This window comes from Fundulus heteroclitus, chromosome 18 (genome assembly GCF_011125445.2).
Source record: "Fundulus heteroclitus isolate FHET01 chromosome 18, MU-UCD_Fhet_4.1, whole genome shotgun sequence".
In the NCBI taxonomy this organism is placed as follows: domain Eukaryota; kingdom Metazoa; phylum Chordata; class Actinopteri; order Cyprinodontiformes; family Fundulidae; genus Fundulus; species Fundulus heteroclitus.
Window position 1 is genome coordinate 33,198,515 of NC_046378.1, and position 23,603 is coordinate 33,222,117.

Here is a 23,603-nt window from a genome sequence, read left to right on the forward strand (position 1 = left end):
TGCAACTAAATCCCAATGAAAATTGTCCTCAGCATTTAATCCGTCCCTTTCAGGGAGCAGTGGGCTGCCACTGTGCAGCGCCCTGGGAGCATCCTGGGGCCTGAGGGTCTTGCTCAGGGAGCCAGAGTGACAGATGAGATTCAAACCAGGGCACTTGCTGCCCTCTCCAGGACCCAAGGGGCCCTGCTCTAACCTCTAGGCCGCCACCACTCCCCCAGTATTAAGAAGGTTCATAGATTTAATAAGAAAAAAAAGATCACTACAATAAAAAAAAACTGTTTAAGTAGTTATGACGCATTATAATGCCATTTCATTAAAATATGACGCGGTAAATCCGTTCAAGCAGCTCATCCTTCCGGACGTTAACAAGAAATTAAAAACTGTAATCTGCCGCCATCTAGTGGCCGCGCTGCGCACTACAGCTTCGTCCCTCGCTACGTCAGACAATAACAAGGAAGTAGCAACCAAACAAACCGCACGAGCCCATGGCTCGATTTGTCTGGTGGCATTACAGTGAACTATTAACCGATTTTAACCTTGTGTGAACTATACGGTTAAAAAAAAAAAAAGTTTTAATCAATGTTTTTATTTATTTTTTGACAGTAACTTACTTGGTTTATTTGGTGTGCCGTGTCGGGACTATTTCTATTTTATTTTTTGTATGGTGTGGTGAAGCATCATGGAAAAATACTCCCACCTTAGAGTGATCGGGGAAGGGTCTTTCGGTCGGGCTGTGTTGGTGCAATGCAAAAACACTCAGGATAAATATGTACTTAAGGAGATACAGTTGCCAAAGGTGGGTACGAAGATAACCGTGTCATTTAAATGTAACATAAATCGATTAAAATATAATTGAGTCGTCCTTTATAACGACTCGGTGGGAACATTTTGATAACTTAGAACAATATAAACTCTCTCACTGTTTAATAACGTTCAAAGGCAATCATTATATTATTACTTCTGTAAAGGGCTGGTCAGATTGCTCCTATATTTAAAATCGGCGAATAGCTCACGGCTTCTTGTTTCATTTCACAGAATCAGTCCAAAGTGCAGAGTTCAAGAAAGGAAGCAGTCCTGCTGTCCAGAATGAAACATCCCAACATTGTGGCTTTCAGAGAGACATTCGAAGGTAATTCAAAACAATTCAAAATGAAAACCATACACAAGAACTTCCGAAAGTATTTTTCGTATTAATTGGATGGGATAGACACACAAAGTCGTGTTTTTTACATTTTCTAAATAAAATAAAAAAAATATAATAATAACAAGACACAGAACATCTGACAACATAAATGTTCAGGGCTTGCCAGAGGTTCTTATATGGACTTTTACATCTGGCCTTTATCTGAGCAAATATGACACACATATGATTAGATTTACAGTGTTATATTGTAGCTCTTACTGTATGTTCAGGGTAGTTGTCCTGTTGGAAAGTGATCAGCTGCCTCAGTCTCAAGTCTGCAGCTTCTCACAAATTTCCTTCCTGGATTTCTCTGTATTTAGCTCCAACTATTCTCTCATAAACTCTCACCAGCCTCCCCTACGGCATGGTGGTACCACCATTATGTGCGACACTGTTTGCTGTGTTCATTTTCAGACCCACGGTGTTGGCCAGAAACCTAAAATTTGCTCTCTTCTTTCTTATGGGTTTCTTTCAACAATAACTGCCTTGTCACTCTTCCATAAAGGTCCAAATTTAAATGCATGCCATGCTTTTCAGGTTGTTATTTCTAAAAAATTTGAAAGCCTTCCATTCTTTTCTTTCCACTTCATAATGCTGTGCTTTGTCTTGGTTTAGAGTAGACCAAGGATCTGCAAAATGCAGCTCAGCAACATATTGCTGTTTAGACCCCCCACCGTCTAAATAACTTTATCCAAAAGTGCTGAAAAACTGAGCAATGTATTAAAATACAAAGGTGATTAAAAATACTAACTTTAGCACTTTATACTAGGCGTTTCCAGCCAATATATATATTGCATTTCTGCACAGAACAACACTAATATTGTAAAGAATGTTTATTTTTATTAAGTAATATTTGTCCCTTTGTTTTCAATATACAAGCTTTCTCCTTACGTAATTGTCTATGAAAATAATGTTCCTTTGAAGAAAATATGTTAATTCTCTTAATGTAAAAGTTTCTCTCTATGTTAAAAACTAAACACCAAAATAAACTAATTTTGATGTATTTTTTGGCAGCACTGTTGTCTAGCAACAAGAAGGTCATATATCTGAATCCAGTCATGGGGAACTTTCTCATGGATTTTGCATGTTCTCCCCGTGCATGTGTGTTTTTTTTTCCAAGTAGGTGTAGCTGATGGATGGATGAATTTTCTGTAGCTCTAAACAATTTAGCTGTGTTAAACAAAGGGCAAAAATGACTCATAGGGTTATAAAGGTTGCTGATCCCTCTTCTAGACTGTAAAATACAGATAAAATACATTGCAGTTCGTGGTTGCAACGGGACAAAATGTGGAAAAAGTTCAATCCTTTTGTCCAGAGCTGTGCACACGTCTTTGGAGCTTCTGTTCTAATTACCTGAAAGGTAACGTGGTTGTGTGTGTGTGTGTGTGTGTCCAGCGGACGGCCTCTTGTGCATTGTTATGGAGTACTGCAGTGGAGGAGATCTGCTTCAGAGGATCCAGCTGCAGAAATCCTCTCATTTCACTGTTGATAATGTAGGTCGAATGCCTGCAGCTGTTTTTTATTTATTTATTTATTTATTTGGTACTGTGCTTATTTTTGTCCCTTATTCATTTATTTTTTTTGTAATGTTCTCCTTTTCCCAGATCTTGAAGTGGTTCGCCCAGATGTGTGCAGGTGCACAGCATATTCACGACAAGAGGGTTTTGCACAGAGATTTAAAGTCCAAGGTATAGAAGCCTCACAGCGTGGATTAATATATAGGAACTGAACTCAGTTGTTTAATGGTAACAGAGATGAGCGCACGACCGCGTTGTTGAGCATAATGTCGCTCAATGCTCTTCTGTTTTTGCTTCGTGTTGAATCCCCACTTCTGTCTCATTTAACGTCACAGAACATTTTCCTGACTGACGACGGCTCAGTCAAGCTCGGGGACTTCGGCTCTGCTTGTGTTCTGAACAGGTGCTGCAGGAAAACACATTTAGAGGACCTCTCTGGGCGCATTTCTTATTGTCGCCTTTGCTGTTCTATTTGAAAACAACAACATCAAAAATGACTGTAAATTTGTTGCAGCTCAAATGCTTATGCTTGTACGTATGTCGGGACCCCGTATTACGTGGCACCGGAAATCTGGGACAACAAACCGTACAACAACAAGAGGTATGTTGCAGCAAATAGGAATCTAATGAGTTTTCTATTTCCTGATTAAAAGTAATTAAACATCAATGCTTTTTTCTTTCTTTTTGCTGCAAAAAAGGACTTTTATTAAGTTTTCTGTTTGTCAAAAACAGATTTTGCAAATTAGAAATATAAAGCTAGATTGCAACGATTTGTTCTATTCCTGTAATAACCAGTTTGGATATTACCTTTACTCTATAGCCAGGAGGATGTTTAAAAATATGGACATATTTTGTGTATATATATATATATATATTATATATTATATCTATATATATATATATAAAATATATATATCTATAAAATATATATATAAATATATATATATATATATATAGAAAATATAATCTCTCTCCTCTCTCTCTCTCTCTCGCCCTCTCTCTCTTCCTCTCCCCTCTCTCTCCTCTCGCTCCCCGTCTCTCTTACTCTAGAGAGTAAAAGAGATGAGAAATGAATGAGAATATATTATAAGAAACTAGGTAGAGAGTAGATTATAGCTATAGATAGTATGATAGAAGAGAGATAGGTTAGTTTAAAAAAAATGAATGGGGTTTGTATATGATATAGATATATATTATATATGTATATATAAAATTATGTGAGATATAGAGATAAGATGTATTTATATATATATATATAGATGTAGATTAATATTTAATATTTATGTTATATATATATAATATTTATTTATAGAGATAATATTATGTATAATATATAATTTATATATATATTATATAAATATAAAATATATTATATATTTAAAGAATCACAGAGTGCAGTTTTCCTCAAGAACTTTATCCCCTTGCAGCGATAAGAGTTTTTTCTTTATTTTTTTGCATGGTACTTAAAAGGATTTGTGGTGCAGTGAGCAACTGTTGCCTGTCAGCGGTTTTCAGAAGTTTCCCTAAGCCCACGGTGTGCTTGCCTTTACAGAGCCTGCCAGTTTGTAATATGCTTCTGCCTGCACATTAAACATTGCCCTACATACACAGACTGTAGCTGCACACATTCTGCAGCCATCTCAATCATGTCCTGCACAGCATAATTAAATCCCTAACTTATTTCCTTGCAATTTTACAATTGGAAGCATTTAATTCTATGTTCTTCAGAGAGCAGGGATTTGCTTTTTACTCTCTCCAGTCACTCGATGTGTTTTTAATGGATTTTTTGGTTGTTCCCGGTGCCGTTTTTGGCCTTGGCTCACAGCTCCTTTATGGCTAAATAAAACTAAAAGAAAGTAAGGTTATATTCATATCCGTTTACAAAGCATCTAATTTTGGAGAGATAAAGATTGTTACATTGCAGAATTTTAAACTGCACAGTTCTACTTGAATACCTTGTTTGATAGCAGAATTCTCCTCTTCAGTGACCTACAGTTCTGCATGTTAAAATGCATCAATAATCTGGATTTTGGCCCTGGGTGTTGCGCTGCGGCCTGACTCGGTATTACTGATGATTGGGGGTGGCGTGGAAACCTCTGTGGGGGGTATGAGGTAACAGGTGGAGGTTGTTTTCCTTGGATTGCTGGTAGTTGGGATGTGTGGGGCGGGGTACACAACGCCGCTGCTAGTTGGGGGTTGCGATGAAGGGAGAACAACCCATTCCTGCTACGTTGTGCTCAGTTAGCTTAGCAGGAGTGTCGGCTGCCCGGTGACCTGCTGGCTGCAGGATGGTGGCTCCATCGTTTCTCTGGACGCAGACCAGGAACACCCGAGCCCGAGCCTTAATTCGGCCCATTTCCTGCTTCTAACACATCAACTTTAAGGACTAAATTCATCTACTGCTAATTATACCATCGACCAGCAGGTTCATGCGTGTCCTCTTATGACCATCATGTTCTTTCTTTATTTATTTATTTTTCTGAACCTAACATGGCCTGTAGTGCCAATAATTGACTACAGCCAGTAGTGGAACAGGAAGAATGTCATTTTATCCCTGACGCTGCAAGGCAACCGGACCCACCTTACGGTTCCCTTAAGCCGTCAGGACAGGACATGTAAAAAAAAAAAAAAAGAACAAAAACAAAGAAAAAGAAGGTGGAGTTTTTTTAAGTCTTAGTCTCGGTTCCCAGCTCGGTGTGGATTATGTAACGTACTTTGCGCCTCTGTGACTGTGCATGACGAACGTCTGGGTCCAACAAATAACCACTGCTGTCTTTGTGTGTTCTGCAGTGATGTGTGGTCGCTGGGCTGCGTCCTCTACGAGCTCTGCACCCTGCGACACCCGGTACTCGCCTCCTCCCTCCCCGTGGGTTCAACCGCGGGCCTCTGTCCAAATATTTCTCAGTCGGTCGTTCCCCGAAGCCAGTGAGACCCTGCGAAGCTTTGTTATTGAATCGCAGGGGACCCGCATTGTCAGCTGGGCTAAGTCATCCGCTGTGTATTTTTATTTATTTATTTTAATCTTGTTTTGTGGCTGGAATGTTCTGGTTTCGGCTCGTTGTCTCTCGGACGCTCACTCTCATTTCCTGCGTCCAGTTCCAGGCGTCCAGCTGGAAGAGGCTGATCCTTAAGGTGTGCCGCGGTGCGTACCCTCCCCTCCCCGGCCACCTGCCCTACGAGCTGCACTACCTGGTCAAGCACATGTTCAAGACCAACCCAAGAGACAGGCCGTCGGTGCACACCATCCTGACCTCTCACCGGGTGTCCCGACTCCTGCGCTCACACCTGCCCTCCCAGGTAGAGGCGCCGCGGGGCCGATCGTACGAACTAGCCTCAGAAAGAGATGTTGATATCAGTCGGAGCTCTCGCACAACTCCTCTCGTCCGCGTAATCCGATCTCAGGCCAGCTTTTGTGCAGGTTCAGACGGTGCTGCAGATGTTCCTGTGTGTTTCAACTAAAACGGTGGTTTGGATTCTTTGTCGGTTTTGCAGACAGAGGAGGAGAAGAGCAGGACGGGTCGACGGAACAGGAAGGAAGGGCTGAAAGTGGCTAACTCCCTGGGAGAAAAGAGTTTAATAACAACATCAACAGCTGAGGGTACATACACTGTATTTGAAAGTGCCTTTGCAAAAGTAGTCCTTTTTTTTATATGTTGCGATCAAAAAGGTGGACGCATTTTGTTGGGATTTGATGTGATAGACCAACACTAGTCAGTACATTATTGTGAAGAGTGAATTGTGGTGACGTGCCTTTATATTCAGACCCCAAAGTCAATACTTTGTTTTCGTCAGCGCAAGTAGAGCCACATGTCTTTAGGGAAACAAGCCTTAGACTGGTTTCTTTTTCTGTATTTATTTCTTTATCCATTATTTTTTTTACTACCAACCAGCCTCCTTGCACCTCCTGAAGGAGAGCCTCCCCTCTGCATGATGCCGCCACCATTACGTTTACCCGTGAAAGGGTGTTCTCAGGGTTTCAGCATTCCACCGTTACTAGATTAACCGGAGCAACCTCTGCAAGGCGTTGTGTAATCTTTAATGCAACCTGGTTGGCGGATGTTGTAATGACTTGTGACAAATGAACAGGTATTTAAATCTGCAGGGCTGTGCACTGTGCACTCTGCATATCAATGACACGTCTGGCCAGGTCGCTGGTCTCCAGCAGTCCGTGGCACCATTTCTAAAGGACAGAGACACCAGCTCGTTTGGCTTAAGCAGCTGCCCTAATGTTAATTATGTGCCGCCCCTTGGCGATGTGTTTTACGTGTAATTCTGCCGTTTTGGCCAGGTCCCGCTTGAAAAAGAGGTTTTAATCTCAATGAGTTATTAACCTGGTTAAATAAAGGATACATACCCATAAAGATGGATATAGTTTAGGTGACTTTGATGCTGTAGTTAAAATGTAATAATCAGAATTATTGAAAAGAGAGGAAAGAGTCCTGTGTTCATTGGTGTCCATGATACTGTTCAATACTGTACTGTTTTAATGTCTTCTAACAAACTTCTGAGGCCTTCACGGAAAAGCTGGATTCATACTGAGATTAGATCACACAGGCTGACTGTATTTGCTGTTTAGGTGACTTCTGGTGGCAATTGGTCACAATAGATTTTATTTGGGGTTTTTGATTAAAGGGGAGCTAATTATAAAGGCCACACTTTATGGATTTTCATTGTAAAAGATTCTGAAACCCATTTATTCTTTGCCCTTTTTCACTCGACAACAATTTAGTGCTGTGTGTTTGTCTGTCCCATAAAATACGATGAACTATTTGTTTTTTTTGCGTGTCAAATGTGTGTATGAAGTCTATATGGTTTCTCAACAAGAATTAGTCTTAAAGCTTCAGGTTGTGGCACCTCCAGGTGGGGGTTCACCTAAAAGCTGCTGCGAGAGCACAGAGCCGGGCCCTAGAAAGCAGTGGACGACCGAGCCACCGAGTGCCGTGCTGCAGATGCTGGCCAACGCCAGCCTGGTTTCCTCAGACAGCATGGCTGCAGCTCGCCAGGTCGGCTACGCCCACCAAAGTACGACAGGAGCGCCGTTTTCATTTCCTGAGCTGCATGAAAGCAAATCTTGTCGAAGCGATCCCAACGTTCTTTCCTTGTTTATCCAGGTGATTCAGAGGCCGACAGGCAGAGAAGACAATGGGTGCGGGAGCCTCCTGAGAACCTTCTGGGCCTGCTGGAGAAGGCCCAGCTGAACAAAGCTTTCAGCACCTTTTTAATTCGCAGGGGAGGTAAACAAACATGTTTAAAGCATTGTTTTTCCACCCTAAACATCCTCAATAAGAGGCTGACATCATTCTAGATCAGGGGTGTCAAACATACGGCCCGCGGGCCGGATCCGGCCCGCCGAACAATTTAGTCTGGCCCTGTGGCCAAATGCATTATCATTATATTTTTTGTCCAGTGTCCTGTCTGGCAATGTGGCAATAAGATGCCACAAAGAGCTCATCAGATTTGACTTTCACAAGTGGACAAGATAAAAGGAAGAGAATGATAAAACAATTATTGAAAAAAACATGTACTTTGTTTAATTGAAAATATGCAGTTCCTATATTGTCCACGAGGGGCGCTGTGTTTTAATTAGCAGATTAAGCTTCAGGTGTGGAAAAATTCAAATCATTTCTTAATTTTTATCTGTTTGATGTATTTTGTCATGCAGGACAGTGTTTTTAAGTTCCAAAAAATGTAAATAAATGTTTTTCAACATTGTATAATCACTGTGATCAGTTCTTATGCATAATGCACACGTAAATGTTTAACTGAGTAAAAGTATTGTTGAAATTGTACATACTTTTCTTAAAAACGCTGAGGTTATTCATAATATATTGTGTAAAAGTGAAATTAACTTAATATAAAAATCAACAAGTCCACATTTATTAGTTCTATTTAATCTTGCAATGAGTTAACTCGTGTGGCCCTCTTGAGATCAGATTAAGTTGAATGCGGCCCCTAAACCAAAATGAGTTTGACACCCCTGTTCTAGATGGTATGGAGAGTTTCGCTTGATGACGTTATATCCATTTTCAGATGAAAACCCTCTAGTCGGGCCCCTCTCCTCGCAGCAGGGTGATGACACCGATGGCCTTAAGCCAGAAGTCGTTATAGACGAGGACAGACTGCAGCCTCGCTCAGATGATGAGGACACGTAAGACCCTTTGCTGTTTTTAACACATTATAAAGTTCCCCAAGCCAGGATTCAGACACACTACACATTACATATGTAGTGCGTAAGTGTCATTAAACATGGCATGCTTGCTAACAACAAACACAATACTTGCTAAAGGAAAAGAGTAAATGGGTTACTTTGTGGTAGCATATCAGATAAAATTCCAATGAAACTCGCTGCTGTTTGTGGTTTTATGAGAAAATCATTAGTGGTTTTTAACACTTTTCCAAAGTACTGCACGTTGCTTTTTAGTTTGCTTGCTTATACCACATTAAAGGGCTAATGTATGCATGCTGCCTACTGTGCAGTCATATTAGGAACCAAGAGCTTCCGACAAAACCTCTTGGTTCCTGTTGTTCCACAATATAAACAGTTGTAAAAGCAACATGCGGGCAGAAACACAATAATGTTTTTTATCAAAACATTTATAAGAGGAATGCAGGCTGCCCTTTAACCCAACCTCTTAGTGGTAGTTTAGCTTTAAAGGGGACTTATCCTTTTTTTTAGCCCTTAAATGCATTTTGTTGTGTACTTGGAGTCTCTTGCAATGCAGAAAAGTTAAATGCTGTCTCACCAGTTACTGCATAGATGTCTCTATATTTGTTTGGGTCATATTTTTCAAGCCGTTCAGTGTTGTCTACTCTCTATTCCTTTTTTTTTTTATATATATAATTGTGTCACGTCACCAAGGCTGCAAGTGAATAAGTGAAAGTGTTCTGTTGTCGGGTGTATTAACCCACACTATTCATCACACCATACCCTAGGAAACTGCATAAATGGCCGAACGGGCTCTTTTTTTTAAAACCTTGGTTCCTTTTACAGCATGTTTTCTGCATATGTCTTTAGGAAAACCCCTTTGAACATGAAAGACATTTTGAATTTTTGTTTAAATATCTTTATTGCCAATCATAAGCCAAGAGAAAGTCTTTACAACATAGCTCAGACGTTTTCAAGCATATAACACAGACATAATTTCCTTCTGCCAATCAGCCCTTATCTTAGCAAAGGATAGATCTTTAATAGAGGCAGTGAAGTCTTTTATTTTTTAAATGAGTTTATTTGAATCTAAAGGGTTTTTCTAACAGGTCATCCAAAGTGGAGGCTGGTGCCATATATTTTTTAATATTTGCAGCCCGATAATAATGATAAAGATGTGGGAGATCCAGACCTCACCTTAAAGTATTATGTACTTTTAATATATCTATTCTTTTTAGGGATGCACCTATGAACATTTGGGCCTATATTGATATTAATGTTTCTATATTCTTTAGACTTCTGCTTTATACTTTTGATGTACTTTCTATCTAAAATATAGAAAGTAACAAAAAATAAGGAAAAGCCTTTGAATGACAAAGGTGTGTCCAAACTTTTGATTGGTAGTTTTTATCTCGCTACCCTTCAAACACCCCACAGTCCTGTGGCTTATGCACACAATTCTAGATTTTAGATTTCAAGTAGTTTGCTGTATTATCATTCCACCCTAAAACAAGAACAGCTGGAATTGATCCTTAAAGACCCAAATATATTATGGCACTCATGCCCTTGGTGCAGGGATGTAAAAAGTCTCACTGCACGTGTTCTATAAATTGCAATAATTTGCTTCAGATCATCACCGGACTTTGTTCCGGGTGAAAACCCTTTTCTCTCATTTGCGTATTAATAACCTTGAAGTAATGGCTGAAATGTGCACATTTATTGTTCATGAGTACGCCTCATATTTCTGAGGCTGTCAGTAAGTAGGTTTCTAGTAAAATCAATAGTTCAGACTCAGAATATTTGACGTGCAGAGGGAGAGCTTTCCGAGAACCTGCAGAATGCGTGAAATGTTTTAGCCTTGGGTCGTTTACATTACATAAAACAGCTTTCCTATGAAAACACAGTAAAAATTCATTGTATTCTGTGTTCTGTCCACACAGGGACTTTGAGGAAGAATCTCCTTCTGACTGGGTGGAAGAAATTGAGAAAATATTTTCGGAACACTGAAGCCTCATTCCTTCAGACCTCCGGCTGATGAAAACACAAAACTTTTTGAATGTGCCAAACTTTTGTTTTGTTCCTTTTTAGAGCCAGAATCAGACCATTTGGGTGGAGCTGTAACTATGAAGAAAGATTTGAACAGAAAGTTGTCTGTAATTGTTTTTCAGTAAAGCTGTTTGACTTTTTTTTTTGGAGTGTTTTCTGCTCGTTTCTGAATCAAGTGGATCATCCGCTGCGTGCTGTCTGGCTCATCAGGTGATAATATTCCCAGAAGACTGAAGGCCGTCTCAGAAGCTTGCGTTCTGCTCTTTGGGAAAGCAGGAAATATTAAGCCTGGAGAAACCCATTTCCTCTGTGATATCAAAAGCAGACTAAACATGCTCCGTCCGTCTTTGTTTGGCTTCCACGCTCTTGACGTGAACCCCGACGTTGCACACATCTGGCCCTTTTGGTTGTTGCTTTATGTTTAATTTATGTCAATCAGTGCGGCCTGGTCAGGGCTTTATTCTTTATTCTTTATTAAATACTGATTACAGACCACTAGGTGGTGCTAAAGCTGCTGCTGCTGGGACGGGGCTTGAAAGGAAGATGTAGAGAATCGCTCAAACAAAATTAAACCTGAGTGCTTATCCTGGTTACATGGGAGTTTACGAGAGAGGTGTCCCAGTGTGGAAAAGAAGAATCTAAACTTTTCCAAATTAAAAGCTTGACCGTGTGGAGGCAAAAAGGAACAATGAACAAAAAAAAAATCCCACAAGCAACAAAGAAAGCCAAACCCAAGCCTCGCCCAAGACATTTTGGGCTCACCAGGATATAAACAAAACCATAATGATGCTGATTCACCAACAGTCACTCCAGGGATGGATTATCCTTGCTGCCAAAGTTTATCCAGAGAATGAACCCTCCTAGGAGTTTCCTAGCCATGAGTTTTAAGGCTGCCTGGGAAGTTTTTTTTCTCTTGCTTTGTTTTGTTTTTTTTTTTTCAATAGGGAAACTCAGTCCTGCAGTTTTTGCGCTTATCTTGAACTTACAAAAAAATCCACATCCAGAGTTCACAGTCCAGCCCCCTCCCTTTTTTTTTTTTTTTTTTTTTTTTTTTTTTTTTTTTTTTTTTTACATTTCCCCCTCTAACCCCCCAAAGAATGTTCATGTTCAGTGAAGATACAGACAAACTGGAGCTGCAAAGTTAGCTTACAGTGTCACCAAGCTCTGTGTCCTGCAGATAGGAGGGTCTCCCATCAGTGGTCGAGATGTATTTAACAACTCAGCATATTTCTTCAATATGTATCTTAATTGTGGTCTCAGAACTTCGGTTAATTTGTGGTTTTCTGATAGGAAATGGGACCAGTGCCTTTTAAAAGAAGACAGAACAATGTAAAGGTTGTTAAAACAAGTCATCTAGCAGTTTTATTTACATTTTGATGAAAACATATGTATGCCCTTCTCAGTGGTCTATAGAAAAAATGTATTGGCATTACAGACGTCAAACCCTTCCCATAATTTCGGAACAGGTTTTTGCATGTTTCGCCGGAATCAACGGAATTTGGGGATTTTCAATGATGGTTTTTGAGCTCCAAGTCTTTGAGTTTGGAAGGTCTCATCACCATTACCCTAATTTTTGCTCCCTGGACACACAATCTATCAGATTCAAGTTGAAACTCTGGAAGCTGTATTCACATTTTTGTCCCAGCCAGTCAGAAAGAAAAAAAAAAAAACATTGGTAGGAATATCCCTCAATGAGAAAAAAATTGCTTCAGTCAAAATCAAATTAGCTAAAAGTTGTGTTTCTACTCATCCATAAGTCGGGAAAATGCCATCAAGAAAACATCTCACTCATAGTTTATGTTGGAGAATATTGGAGGAACACAGGGAATGTTCAAAATGAACAGACGCACATGCTCAATAACAATACTCAGATGGATTGTGGTGTTTAAATGACGCACAAGTGTTTCAAAAGAGCCCAAAAAAAATATGGCTTAGACTATTACAGCATCGCCAGCAGCCTAAAGATAAAAGGCGAGACCTATCCCTGTTTTCCTGCCAAGTTCTGACCTGAATGCATCGGAATGTTGCTGCGGAAATCTAAATTATTCAGACCTGTTGTTTTGCCAACACTACACCAGCGGCGGTGCTGATAATTGCGGAGCCCCCGGTGTTTGTATGTTCCCCCAAAACCACAATGTTTCAGAAACAGCATAATTTTGTGCTCCGAGTCATGCGCCCTGTGCTGTTAATGGAGCGCGCATGAAAGAATTAAAAGTGCGGTTTTTGCTGAGAAGAGTTGAGCGTAAAGTTAAAATTAGCTTTGACATTTAATCACGATAACCTTTGGCTGAAAACAGGAAATCAGCAAAATGTGCACAGTTGATGCCCGACTGACCACAAAAAAACATGACGGCATACATGACAAACTTTGTTTTCCACACGTGACACTGTAAATCTTAAACTTTTTTGATTTAGGTACTGCTTAAAAACTTGTACGGTTGCAGTCTGTGCAGATCAGCGGAACAAAGCCTTTTACAATTTGTGTGAAACTATGCAGATATTTGTCTGAAACTAATAAAGTACTTTTTTTTTCCCGCAAAATTGTTTGTCATTAGATATAGAGAAAAATGATCTGATGGAAAGAAAAAAAAGAAGCTTCCTCCTGCAGGAAGGATGTTGAGTTGTCTCTTTTGTATGTATGTTGTCTCAGTGCTCATAAAATCAGCCAAAGAAAGCAATGTCTGGGGATGAAATACATCTGTGGATCACTGCATCTACTTTTATAACTCATGGGGTTTTTGACACGAAAGAGGAAACACAACTTTAATTTGAGCATGTCTGATTATTATCATAGTAACTAATACTTTGTTTGGGGCAGGGGAGGCATGCTTAAGCTTGCAGCTGTGTTTGCTCAGTAAAGCGAGCAAAAACCGCAGCGTCTGAGAGGTGTTCCACTTGTTCAAACTTTTTTTTTTTCTTTCATGTGCAAATCTGTGAAACGGCACTACACAAAGTGATGTAGCATTTCCTCCTCCGTATTTCTTGCTCGTTCTGAAACGTACGTGCTACATCCTGCACTTCAGGGCGGACAATCAAGTCACGTTGAAACTGTATTTTACTACTTGGGCGCCTAATCTTAAGCGAGTCATTTATTCTCTTCCTGCTTCTTCTGGTGACCTGATAGAAACATCCCCTCTTATCAAACGATGCACTAAAGGACCCCTCATTTTGTCTATCTGGCTGCCTGTCCACACACGTCGGCCCCTCGGCTCCTGTCATTACTCTTGATGAAATGCTGGCGTTGGCTAGCAGAAGCAATCTCTATTCCCTTTTTGTCTCTGCTTTCGCTCCCGCTTTCAATTGTCCCGAGTTTCACTCAGGAAGAGCCCTGCAGATGCAAGATGACCCAATGATCCCTGTCTGGCTACTGGTGCTTGGAAAGCCGTTTTTCTATCAGGACCCTCTGTTGCCTCTGCGACCCTTTTGCTCTAGTTTTGTTTGGGCGTTACACGCAGATCTGCATTTGTTTCTTTACTGAATTTGCAGCTTTAGCTAATATTTATAGCCTTGGTGGTAACTTGAACATGAGTCAACCATTAAAGAGAAGTTCAGTCTGTTCTTGATGGGGAGCAGGTCTTCCTGTTAATAACAAAGCACTTAGGCGATGCTGTCTGGTTTGGCATTGTAACTATAAATACGAGGGCTGTCATTGTTATGATTATTCCTAGTGCTCCATAGCGACCCTCCATTGTGTGCTCATCAGTGTTTTGTTGCTTTGTGTCACACAATAGAGATTGGTGTGGCCAACTGTTTTTTTTTTTTGTTTTTTTTTTTTTGTCTGTGTGTGTCTCCGTGTGTGGCGGAGCGGTTTATTGGTGGCTAAAAGTTTTTTGTTTTTTTTTAAAATCAGCAGCAGTTAAATTTAGATATGGGTTTTACGGCTTTGTGTTCTACCGTGGGTTCTACCGTAGTTAGGTTTCTTTTGAATGTGATTTGTTTAGAGCACACGTTTGTACAGCCCAGATGAGCTGCAACACCTTTAGTTAGGGGTACATGTTTGGTGCGACTCTTTGCCATCTTTCCTTTTACACAGTGAAGGATCCACTGCGGATGGTCAACAGAAACACTTGCTCTCATAGCTTAATTGAATGTTACTAAAATACGTCCTTACTTCCTAAATAAAGTAATAAAGAAAAGTTCCAAACAAAAACATTCTTAGTCCTTAAGCCTTTTTGTTTTATGCTATATTGCAATTGAAAACGGCAGTGTATTTTAGTTGGGTTTTAGATGATAGAACAGAGTCTTCTCTCAGCTTCCCACTTTCAGAGGACGGCACAACGAGTCATTTGACACCATCTAACCCTAGGTTCTGCATCGTCTTCTCTCACACCATCTACCTTCATATTCTCCTTAACTCCATCCATAAATCATTCGATCTTTCATTCTCACGTTTATCACACAACGTACTTGACACTCTTCGTCACCCGTTGTAGCCTGCTTGGACCTATTTCTTCACATCATTTCCACACTCACCATTGTTCTGGGCTGTTGACACTAAGTAATTAAAGTCCTCCACCTTCTTTATCTCTGTACCCTGAAACCTCGCGGCTCAGTTTGGTTCCCTCTCATTCACACCTCTCCTTTCCAGGACAAACTTGTATCTCCCTGGATTTTCCTCCCCCTGTTCCCTGCTCTCACCACAGATCACAATGTCATCTGCAATCATAATAGTCCACAAAAACTCCTGACTAACAAACTCTTTCAACCTGTCCATTACCACAGCAAACAAGAAGGGGCTCAGAGCCGATCCTTGATGCAGATCCACTTCCCACTTCCCCCTTGAACTCTTCTGTCATACCTATAGCACACCTCGCCATTGTCTTACAGCTCCTATACATGTCCTGCACCACTCTACAATACGTCTCTGCTGCTCCAGACTTCCTCATATAATACCACAGCTCCTCATTTGGCACTCTGTCATATGTTTTCTCTGGATCTACAAAAATACAATGCGGCTCCCCCTGACTCTCCCTGTACTTCTCCATCAACATCCTCAAAACACTGACTCCTGCCTCTGTGCTCGGGGAAGGCGGGCCTTTGGTTCTCCACAACCACTATCAAGCTATTTCCTTTTGGATAATTTTCACCTAAACTAGTGTACTCTCACAAACTCCCACAGGTGCTGGGTCCCAGGTATTAAGTGTTCACTTATATACAGTAATCTTATAATTTATTTATTTATTTATGTTCTTTCACTTTCTTTTTTGAGGTATCACATTACACATGTCAGCTTACATAATAATATATATGATTTAGCAATGGCATCTAGGTGTTATTCGATTGTATCTGTTGCTTTATGTCTGTTGGTTGTGCTGTTCTTTTTGCATCTCTCTTTCCAGGTGACAGAGCAGACGGAGAAGGTTTTATCATTCTCTCCCTTTTATCTCTTCTTTCTTTCACCTCTACTCTTTTTTTCTCTCTCTCTTTCACTTCTTGTTCTTCCTTTACTCTCCCATTGTCATGTCCATACAATTTGAAATTCTCCTTGCAGGAATCACAATAAAGCTATTTACAAGCATAAATCAAGTGGAGCACTATGGCGAAAGCTGTTCGCTCCTCTTGTAAAAGCAAAATCTGTCGAGCTCTATCTGGCATTGAGACATCAATTCCTATTGCCACATTGCTAGACAGGACACTGGGGAAAAAAAAAAAAAAACATCCTCAAAACAAAAACTGCATCTGTAGCACTTTTTTTTCTTGGCATGAAACTGTACCGGTTCTCACACATGCTTACTTCTGGCCTCAGTCTAGTTTTCATCACTCGTCGACTTTAATTCCTCTGTCTCTGCACATCTCCCTTGGTTTTGAAAATTGGTACAAAACTATTCTTCCTCATTCCCCGGGCATCTTCTCTCTCTTTTAGATCTTTTTGAACAGCCCGGTCAAAAACTCTACTGCTGTCTTTTCTTGACACTTCTATACCTCCACACGTAAATCATCAGGACTATCTGCCTTCCCAATCTTCAATCTCTTAAATGCCTTATTTACTTCATCCTTACTAATCTTTGCTACTTCCTGGTCCACAATGGTTGGTTCTTGTACTTTTTATTCTCCCTGATTTTGACGTTGATCAACTCTTCAAAGTGCTCCTTCCATCTTCCTGTCACACTTGTTGAACCTGATCCATCTTTCCGTCTTTGAGCCTCGGCAACTTGTATAAATCCTTCTCTCCCTCCTTACTGTCCAACCTATCATAGAAGTCATTGTCTGCCCTTAGCTACCTCTACATTCACATTATGCTGCATCTCCCTGTACACCTGGTGACTCTCATTCTATATACCACCATCCAGTGCCGTATGGCAACAGTCTCACCTACTACCGCCTTGCAGTCAGCGAGTTCCCTCAGGTTACATCGTCTACACATAATCCACCTGTGTGCTCTTACTTTCACTCATATAAGTTACCCTCTGTTACTGCCTCCTGGAGAAAAATATTCACTATGGCATTTTCTATCCTGTTTACAAAGTCTGCCACTATCTGTGCTTCTGAAAAGTGCTATATAAATAAACTATCTTTCTGTGCCTTGCCTTCTGCATTCCTGTTCTGGTTACTAAACCTGCACGTCACTTCCTCATCACCTCTGGTCCCTGCATTGCAATGCTTGTTGAATTGAATTGTATTGTTTGATGTGCATTGCAATCTGCAACAAACACCACTTCCTCATCTCTGGGAATATTCTGCATCAGTTCATCTAATTCACTCCAGAATGTCTCCTTCTCCTCTAACTCATCCCAGCTGTTGGGCAAAATTACCACCTACATTGAACATCGCAGCTATAATTTTCAGCTTCAGACTCATCACCCTATCTGACACTTTTCATCTCCAAAGCATTCCTGACAAATTCCTACACAATTTCTCTTCCCATCCAGATAATGGTAGAGCAGCTTGAGCCCTAAGCTTCTAGCCTTGCTACCTTTCCACTTGGTCTCCTGAACATACAGCGTATACACCTTCCTCCTCTGCATCATGTCAACCAACTTTCTAGCTTTTCCTGCCATAGTCCAAACATTCAAAGCCTCTACTCTCAGTCCTAGACTCTTGCATTTACTTTTCTTTCTCTGACACATCATCTTCGTCTTCTTCATCTTTGCTGACCAACAGTAGCCCAATTTCCACCGGTACGCTATCAGGCACCAGCCCCAAATGGTGTTTATTGTTCAACTGTACCTCGACCAATCCGGTATGAAGATTATGTTAGTGACTCAAACAGTAAATTTGGCAAAGGTTTTACATCTGGTGCCATTCCTGACACAACCATCTGCATTTATCCAGGTTTGGAACCGGCATAAATAGGACACAGGATATTGTTCCCCCTTTAGGGAGTATTAGACCAGCACAGAGTAGTAGAAGGGGAAAAATAGTTTTCAAAACCTCTTGAAGATAAAGCCCTGAAAAGTGAAGCAAAAATATTAGGTTTAGGCACTCTTTTGTCTTATATCCAGAAATAAAACCTAGTGAAAACAATTGCCTTTAGAAGTCCCCTAATTAATAAATAGAGTCCACCTGTGTGTAATTTATTAACATAAATCCAGCTGTTTTGTAAAGGCCTCTTAGTGGAGATCCCCCATCTAAAAGAGTGCTCACACAGCCACAGTCAGGCCAGGAACATGACACAGATGGCTGAAAGTTGCAGACAGTTAGATGTTCCAATAAGGATATGATCTCAAAAAGACGCCCAAACGTGTTCCCAAAAGATCAAAGCCATCCCAAAACCCAGACCTCATGGCCAACTTTTGGAATTGGGTTCAAAAGCCAGGTCAATACCAGGAAACCAACAAATTGTTGTGAGTAGTGTTCAGAGTATCCCGATATTAGCCATACAGAGTTAATGTTATTAAAAGTTTATTGAAAAAGATAAGTTATTCACAGGTGAGGCAGTCAAGCTGAACTGGATTGAGAGAGGCAGATACAAGTAGGAATGTGAACAGGTGAGCAGAGTTGACAGTAATAAGTGGCAGAAGGTGGAGCTGATTGACTGATGAGTGGACTGAGCTAATTGGATGGGGACAGATGGCTGTTGGCTAAGGGGAGTGAAAACTAGTTAGTCCAGAAAGGTCCAAAACAAACAAACAAAAGCCTAAATCATGACACCAATTTATTTTGATTTTACCTGTTAGAAGAGTTGTAAAATATCCATCCAGAAATATGCAAGAAGGTTGTTGATCGCTAAAAAGGCTTGTGGTTTCTCTGCTACTTGCTGGAGAGTATTTATTCACATATAACTAGGTGTGTACAGTACATTACAGCCTGTTGGTTTAGATTTGAGGGTGTGTGGATTAGAAAAAAAAAACGTAAAATAAAATGTGTTCCCTCACGTCTAGTTAAAAAAAAAAAAAAACACTGAAGTTGTGATGTATTATCAGCCTGTTCTTCAAGTAGAATTGTTGAAAAAGTGTATGCAAATCTTCACCACTTATTAGTTTCAGTACCAAACATAACAACTTGATATGATAATGTTAAAACATATCTATACTGGTGTGATATTGTCTCATTTCCTGTTTCAAGTACTGATTGCAAGAGATAAAAATCATTTCTGAACCTAAGAGGTTCTGTGTACCTTGTAAGTTTTTACGGGAACAAAAAGCACAAAGGATCTTGCAAGCTGCATTCTAACTATGAAGGTTTAATAAAACAAAAATAAAGTGAATGTACAGTGGTAAATCGAGAACAGAACGGAGACACAGATGAGGCAGGGGAACTGACATGGGACAGTGTAACGGAGGAACAAGCAAATGACAAGAGATAACCAGGCAGCTTCAATACAAGGGGAGTGAGGAGAGAAGGCATGGAGAGCAGGTGTAAATAATCAGGTGAGTAAGGAGTGACAGCTGAAAACAATTCCGGTTCACACGTGTTTTCAAACCACAGTTGCATGTTAGCACTGAATAAAAAAAAGAGGTGCCACAACGTGAAATCATCAACTTAGGCACCGCAGAATAGTTCTTCTACGGAACCATTATGTATTAGAACACAAATACAGAAATAAAAAAACTTAAGGAAAGTGCTAAACACACATAGTAAGTCAATTATTCAATGGATTTGTAAAATATTGTTATACCTTTAAGTAAAAATGCAACAGGAAAACAGGCTGTATATTAAAATATTATCCTTTACAGTTTTGTAAAGAATCAAGTTTTGGACCCAATAATTGGTACAAAATTTGGACGGTACGTTGGTGGATGCGTTGGTCCAGGTCTGGGAGGAGATTCCTCAGGAGACCATCCACCACCTTATCAGCAGCATGCCCAGCCGTTGTAGGGAGGTCATACAGGCACGTGGAGGCCACACATGCTTCTGAGCCTCATTTTGACTCGTTTTAAGGACATTACATAAAAGTTAGATCTGCCTATAGTGTGTTTTTCCATTTTTTTATTTTGAGTGTGGCTCCAAATACAGATATCCATGGGTTAATAAATTTGATTTCCATTGATCATTTTTGTGTGATGTTGTTGTCAACACATTCAACTATGTAAAGAACAAAGTATTTAATAAGCCTTTAATACTTTAATACATTCAGATCTAGGATGTGTTATTTTAGTGTTCCCTTTATTTTTTTGTGTTTTATATATATATATATATATATATATATATATATATATATATATATATATATATATATATATATATATATATATATATATATGACTCCTCCCAGGTGCAGCAGTTCCCAGTAATTAGAGCCTCCACAGGTGTAAACACTCAGGGAAATTGCTAGAGCAGCACAGGGAGCAGGGAGTGATGCATGCACACAGCAGCAGAGGCAACAGAAACAACAGCAGAAGCTGTAACATTACACAGACACACTTATGAATTTTCTTCCTTTTCCTGGTGCGCCATTATGGATTGACATTCATTTTAATTAGTTTTATTTGGTATAGGAAATGTTTATACACATATGGTCATGACCCTCTTCTTCTTTGTAATATCCAAGCTGCAGTCATTTCTCTTTAGGTAAAAGCTAGAAAACAATGTGTGAACTTTTCTTTCTTTCTTTCTTTAAATTTTTAATTAAATTCTAACTGTACAGCCAAGATATTTTACATGTATTTATTTTTCATTCTCCTGTTTTCTTTTTTTTATTAAGTCGGTTAGATTGGTTAATACATTTCACTGCTTCCTGTTTGGTTTATTTTATCTTATTTTTCTAACTACAAAATCCGGTTCTTTAAATTTCCGTGCGTCACCAGGCACTTACTTTTGTTTTCCGGGTGGCAGTTGAGGCACCACAGAATGGATTTAATGAGTCAGTATGTTGTGACAACATAACTGCTGATACAAACCAGGCTGCTGCCCTACAACAAATCAACCGACTGATTGGTGTCTGGTCTGCAGTTAAACAAATTTATTAGTCTTGCCTCTTCCTCTACTCATTTAACATCAGCCTCTGTGGAAATGTTTCCAAGACACATACAAACAGGTTTGAATGGTCAAGTTGCTTAGTAAAATGGATTCAGTTGGACAGCCACAACAAATCATGGTTAAACAGTAAAGTCATTGTAAAAAAAAATAATATTAGAACTGCCCTTTATAACTCCATCAACTAAAAAAGCTAATTACTTCAAAACAGCTACAAAAACCCTGAAAGCCTGGTGGAAAATTATAAGAATCACCAAAACATCACTAGCACCTTGTAAACAAACTCCAATCTGGCAAAACCCTGATATTCATGGACTTAACGACCCAATCCACTATTTGTCATGAAAAGAAAAGTACATTACTCATCTACAACTCATTGGAGTCATCCAAATAATTAGATGAACTAATAAAAATAACTAATAAAATGAAAAAAAAAACTCACATCCATACTCAATAGCAATTCCATTACAGCAAGCTGAAAAGACGACTTCCCAGTTTTTCTTTCAGCTCTGACTTCTGGATTAAAACCTGCAACAATATACAATATTTCCCCCCTACCAAAAACCCAAACGTATAACTTCAAACTGTGTATAGCATGCATGCTTGTGAAGTGGAAGAAAATGATACGTTGTGGCAAGCATTTGCATGAAACCCATATGACTGTCTCCCATTAGTACAATAAAATGACACTTATCACCATCTGTTGCCACCTAATTTAATAAGCGGTAGTAATAATAGACACATAGTTTGCCAAAAGACACAGATTGGTTGGCAAATGTGCAAGTATGGGCTCTGGTCAGATGAGAGAGAAGCTGAACCTTTTAGCCTTTCTGCCATCACCCTGAACATGTCATCCTTACCATGAAACATGGTGGGGACTGCTATAAGTTATGGGGATGCTCTCCTTCGGCATTTAACAGAGATGCTTCGTCAGGGACAATGGTAAAGACGAATGAACCTAAATAAAGGGACAATACTTGAAAAAGATATTGATGGGAGATCCAAAAGATTTGTGCAAAGGTTTCCCTTCCAGCACGGGCATTGGATTTGTTGTACCAAGACAACAAAAAAAAAAAAAAAAGAAGAAGAAGAACAAAGAAAATGACAGCAAAATTTTGTTTAAATGTGCAAAGCTGGTAGAGAAATGCCACAAACGACTTAATTTAATTCGACAGCAACAGAGTAAAAGGGGGTTTTAAATACGTGTGCTCTCCACATTTCAGATTTTCATTTGGATCCATTGTTTTGTGTATAATGAAATAGTTAATGTTTTGATTGCACCAACTAAACTTTTTTATAAACAAATACAGAAAATTAAGATCAGGCCAAGTTGGAATACCCACGTGGCTGAATTTTTGAATAGAGCTCGGGAGGCTTCTAAGGAATGGATACAGGCAGGGAGACCGAGGTTTGGGCCTGTCTTTGAACATAAAAAGTTTACCAATGCCCAATACAAGTATGCTGTGCGGTATATTGGTAAAAATGAAAGAGCAATGAGGACTGATTCAATGGCCAGAAAACTCTTTTGTAACAATACACAAGACTTTTGGAAAGAAGTTAGGGGTATGTCATCCCACAAAACATCCCTGCCCTGTGCGGTTGATGGCATATCAGGCACTGCTAATATTCTGGAGCTGTGGCATCAACATTACAGTAGATTATTTAATTGTATTCATAGTGAACCATACGCTGTAAATAACGTTGACCATATAGATGAAATCCTGCCTTATGAAGTTCATAAAGCTATTTCCAAATTGTCTAACAATAAAGCCACTGGGTTGGATGGAGTGTCAGCAGAGCATTTAAAGTATGCAAGTGCAAGGCTAGCTCCTCTACTTTCCATTTGTTTTACAGCCTTTTTTAAACACGGCTTTTTACCTGACTCTATTTTAAGTGTCCTGTTAGTACCCGTGATCAAGAATAAAACTGGGAAGATTGGCAGTTCTGATAATTACCGTCCGATAGCGCTGGCCAGTATAGTTTCAAAAATTATCGAGTCAATCCTGCTGGACAGGATTTTAGAGGTTATCAAGTCTACAGATAACCAGTTTGGTTTTAAGGCTAGGCTGGGCACAGATATGTGTATATATGCTCTAAAAGAGATTATTTATAAATATAATAAGCAGAACTCTTCAGTTTTTATGTGTTTCCTGGATGCATCGAAAGCATTTGATAGGGTAAATCACAGAAAATTATTCATGAAACTGACACAAAAAGGTTTACCAGAGTATATTGTTCGTATTTTGAATTATTGGTATTCTCAACAAACACTACAGATTAAATGGGGGAACTGTGTCTCAGATCCTTTCAAAGTTAGTAATGGGGTGAGGCAGGGCGGAATTTTATCCCCAGTTCT

At 39.7% G+C, this 23,603-nt stretch overlaps 1 protein-coding gene across 2 annotated transcripts; it reads left to right on the forward strand.

Moving 5' to 3' along the window:
- The first annotated feature begins 458 nt into the window (after nt 1-458).
- On the forward strand, nt 459-11,032 carry nek3 (NIMA related kinase 3). 2 transcript variants are annotated; one of them, XM_021322923.2, is made up of 13 exons: nt 459-796; nt 1,036-1,129; nt 2,579-2,676; nt 2,788-2,871; nt 3,036-3,103; nt 3,215-3,301; nt 5,491-5,566; nt 5,797-5,997; nt 6,193-6,298; nt 7,561-7,722; nt 7,812-7,934; nt 8,731-8,848; nt 10,786-11,032. In XM_021322923.2, the coding sequence occupies exons 1-13, from the start codon at nt 680-682 to the stop codon at nt 10,850-10,852; spliced, it is 1,401 nt and encodes a 466-aa protein (XP_021178598.2). In that variant the 5' UTR covers nt 459-679; the 3' UTR covers nt 10,853-11,032. The 2 variants fall into 2 exon arrangements, with proteins under 2 accessions (XP_021178598.2, XP_021178599.2); XM_021322924.2 differs by having other exon boundaries at nt 5,491-5,545.
- The last annotated feature ends 12,571 nt before the right edge of the window (nt 11,033-23,603 follow it).

Bases quoted from the DNA above. Each gene is read 5' to 3' on its own strand.
- nek3 (XM_021322923.2), top strand. From the start codon at position 680: ATGGAAAAATACTCCCACCTTAGAGTGATCGGGGAAGGGTCTTTCGGT. The intron at 5,567-5,796 runs GTGGGTTCAACC...TCCTGCGTCCAG, and splicing joins TACTCGCCTCCTCCCTCCCC to TTCCAGGCGTCCAGCTGGAA. The intron at 7,935-8,730 runs GTAAACAAACAT...ATCCATTTTCAG, and splicing joins CTTTTTAATTCGCAGGGGAG to ATGAAAACCCTCTAGTCGGG.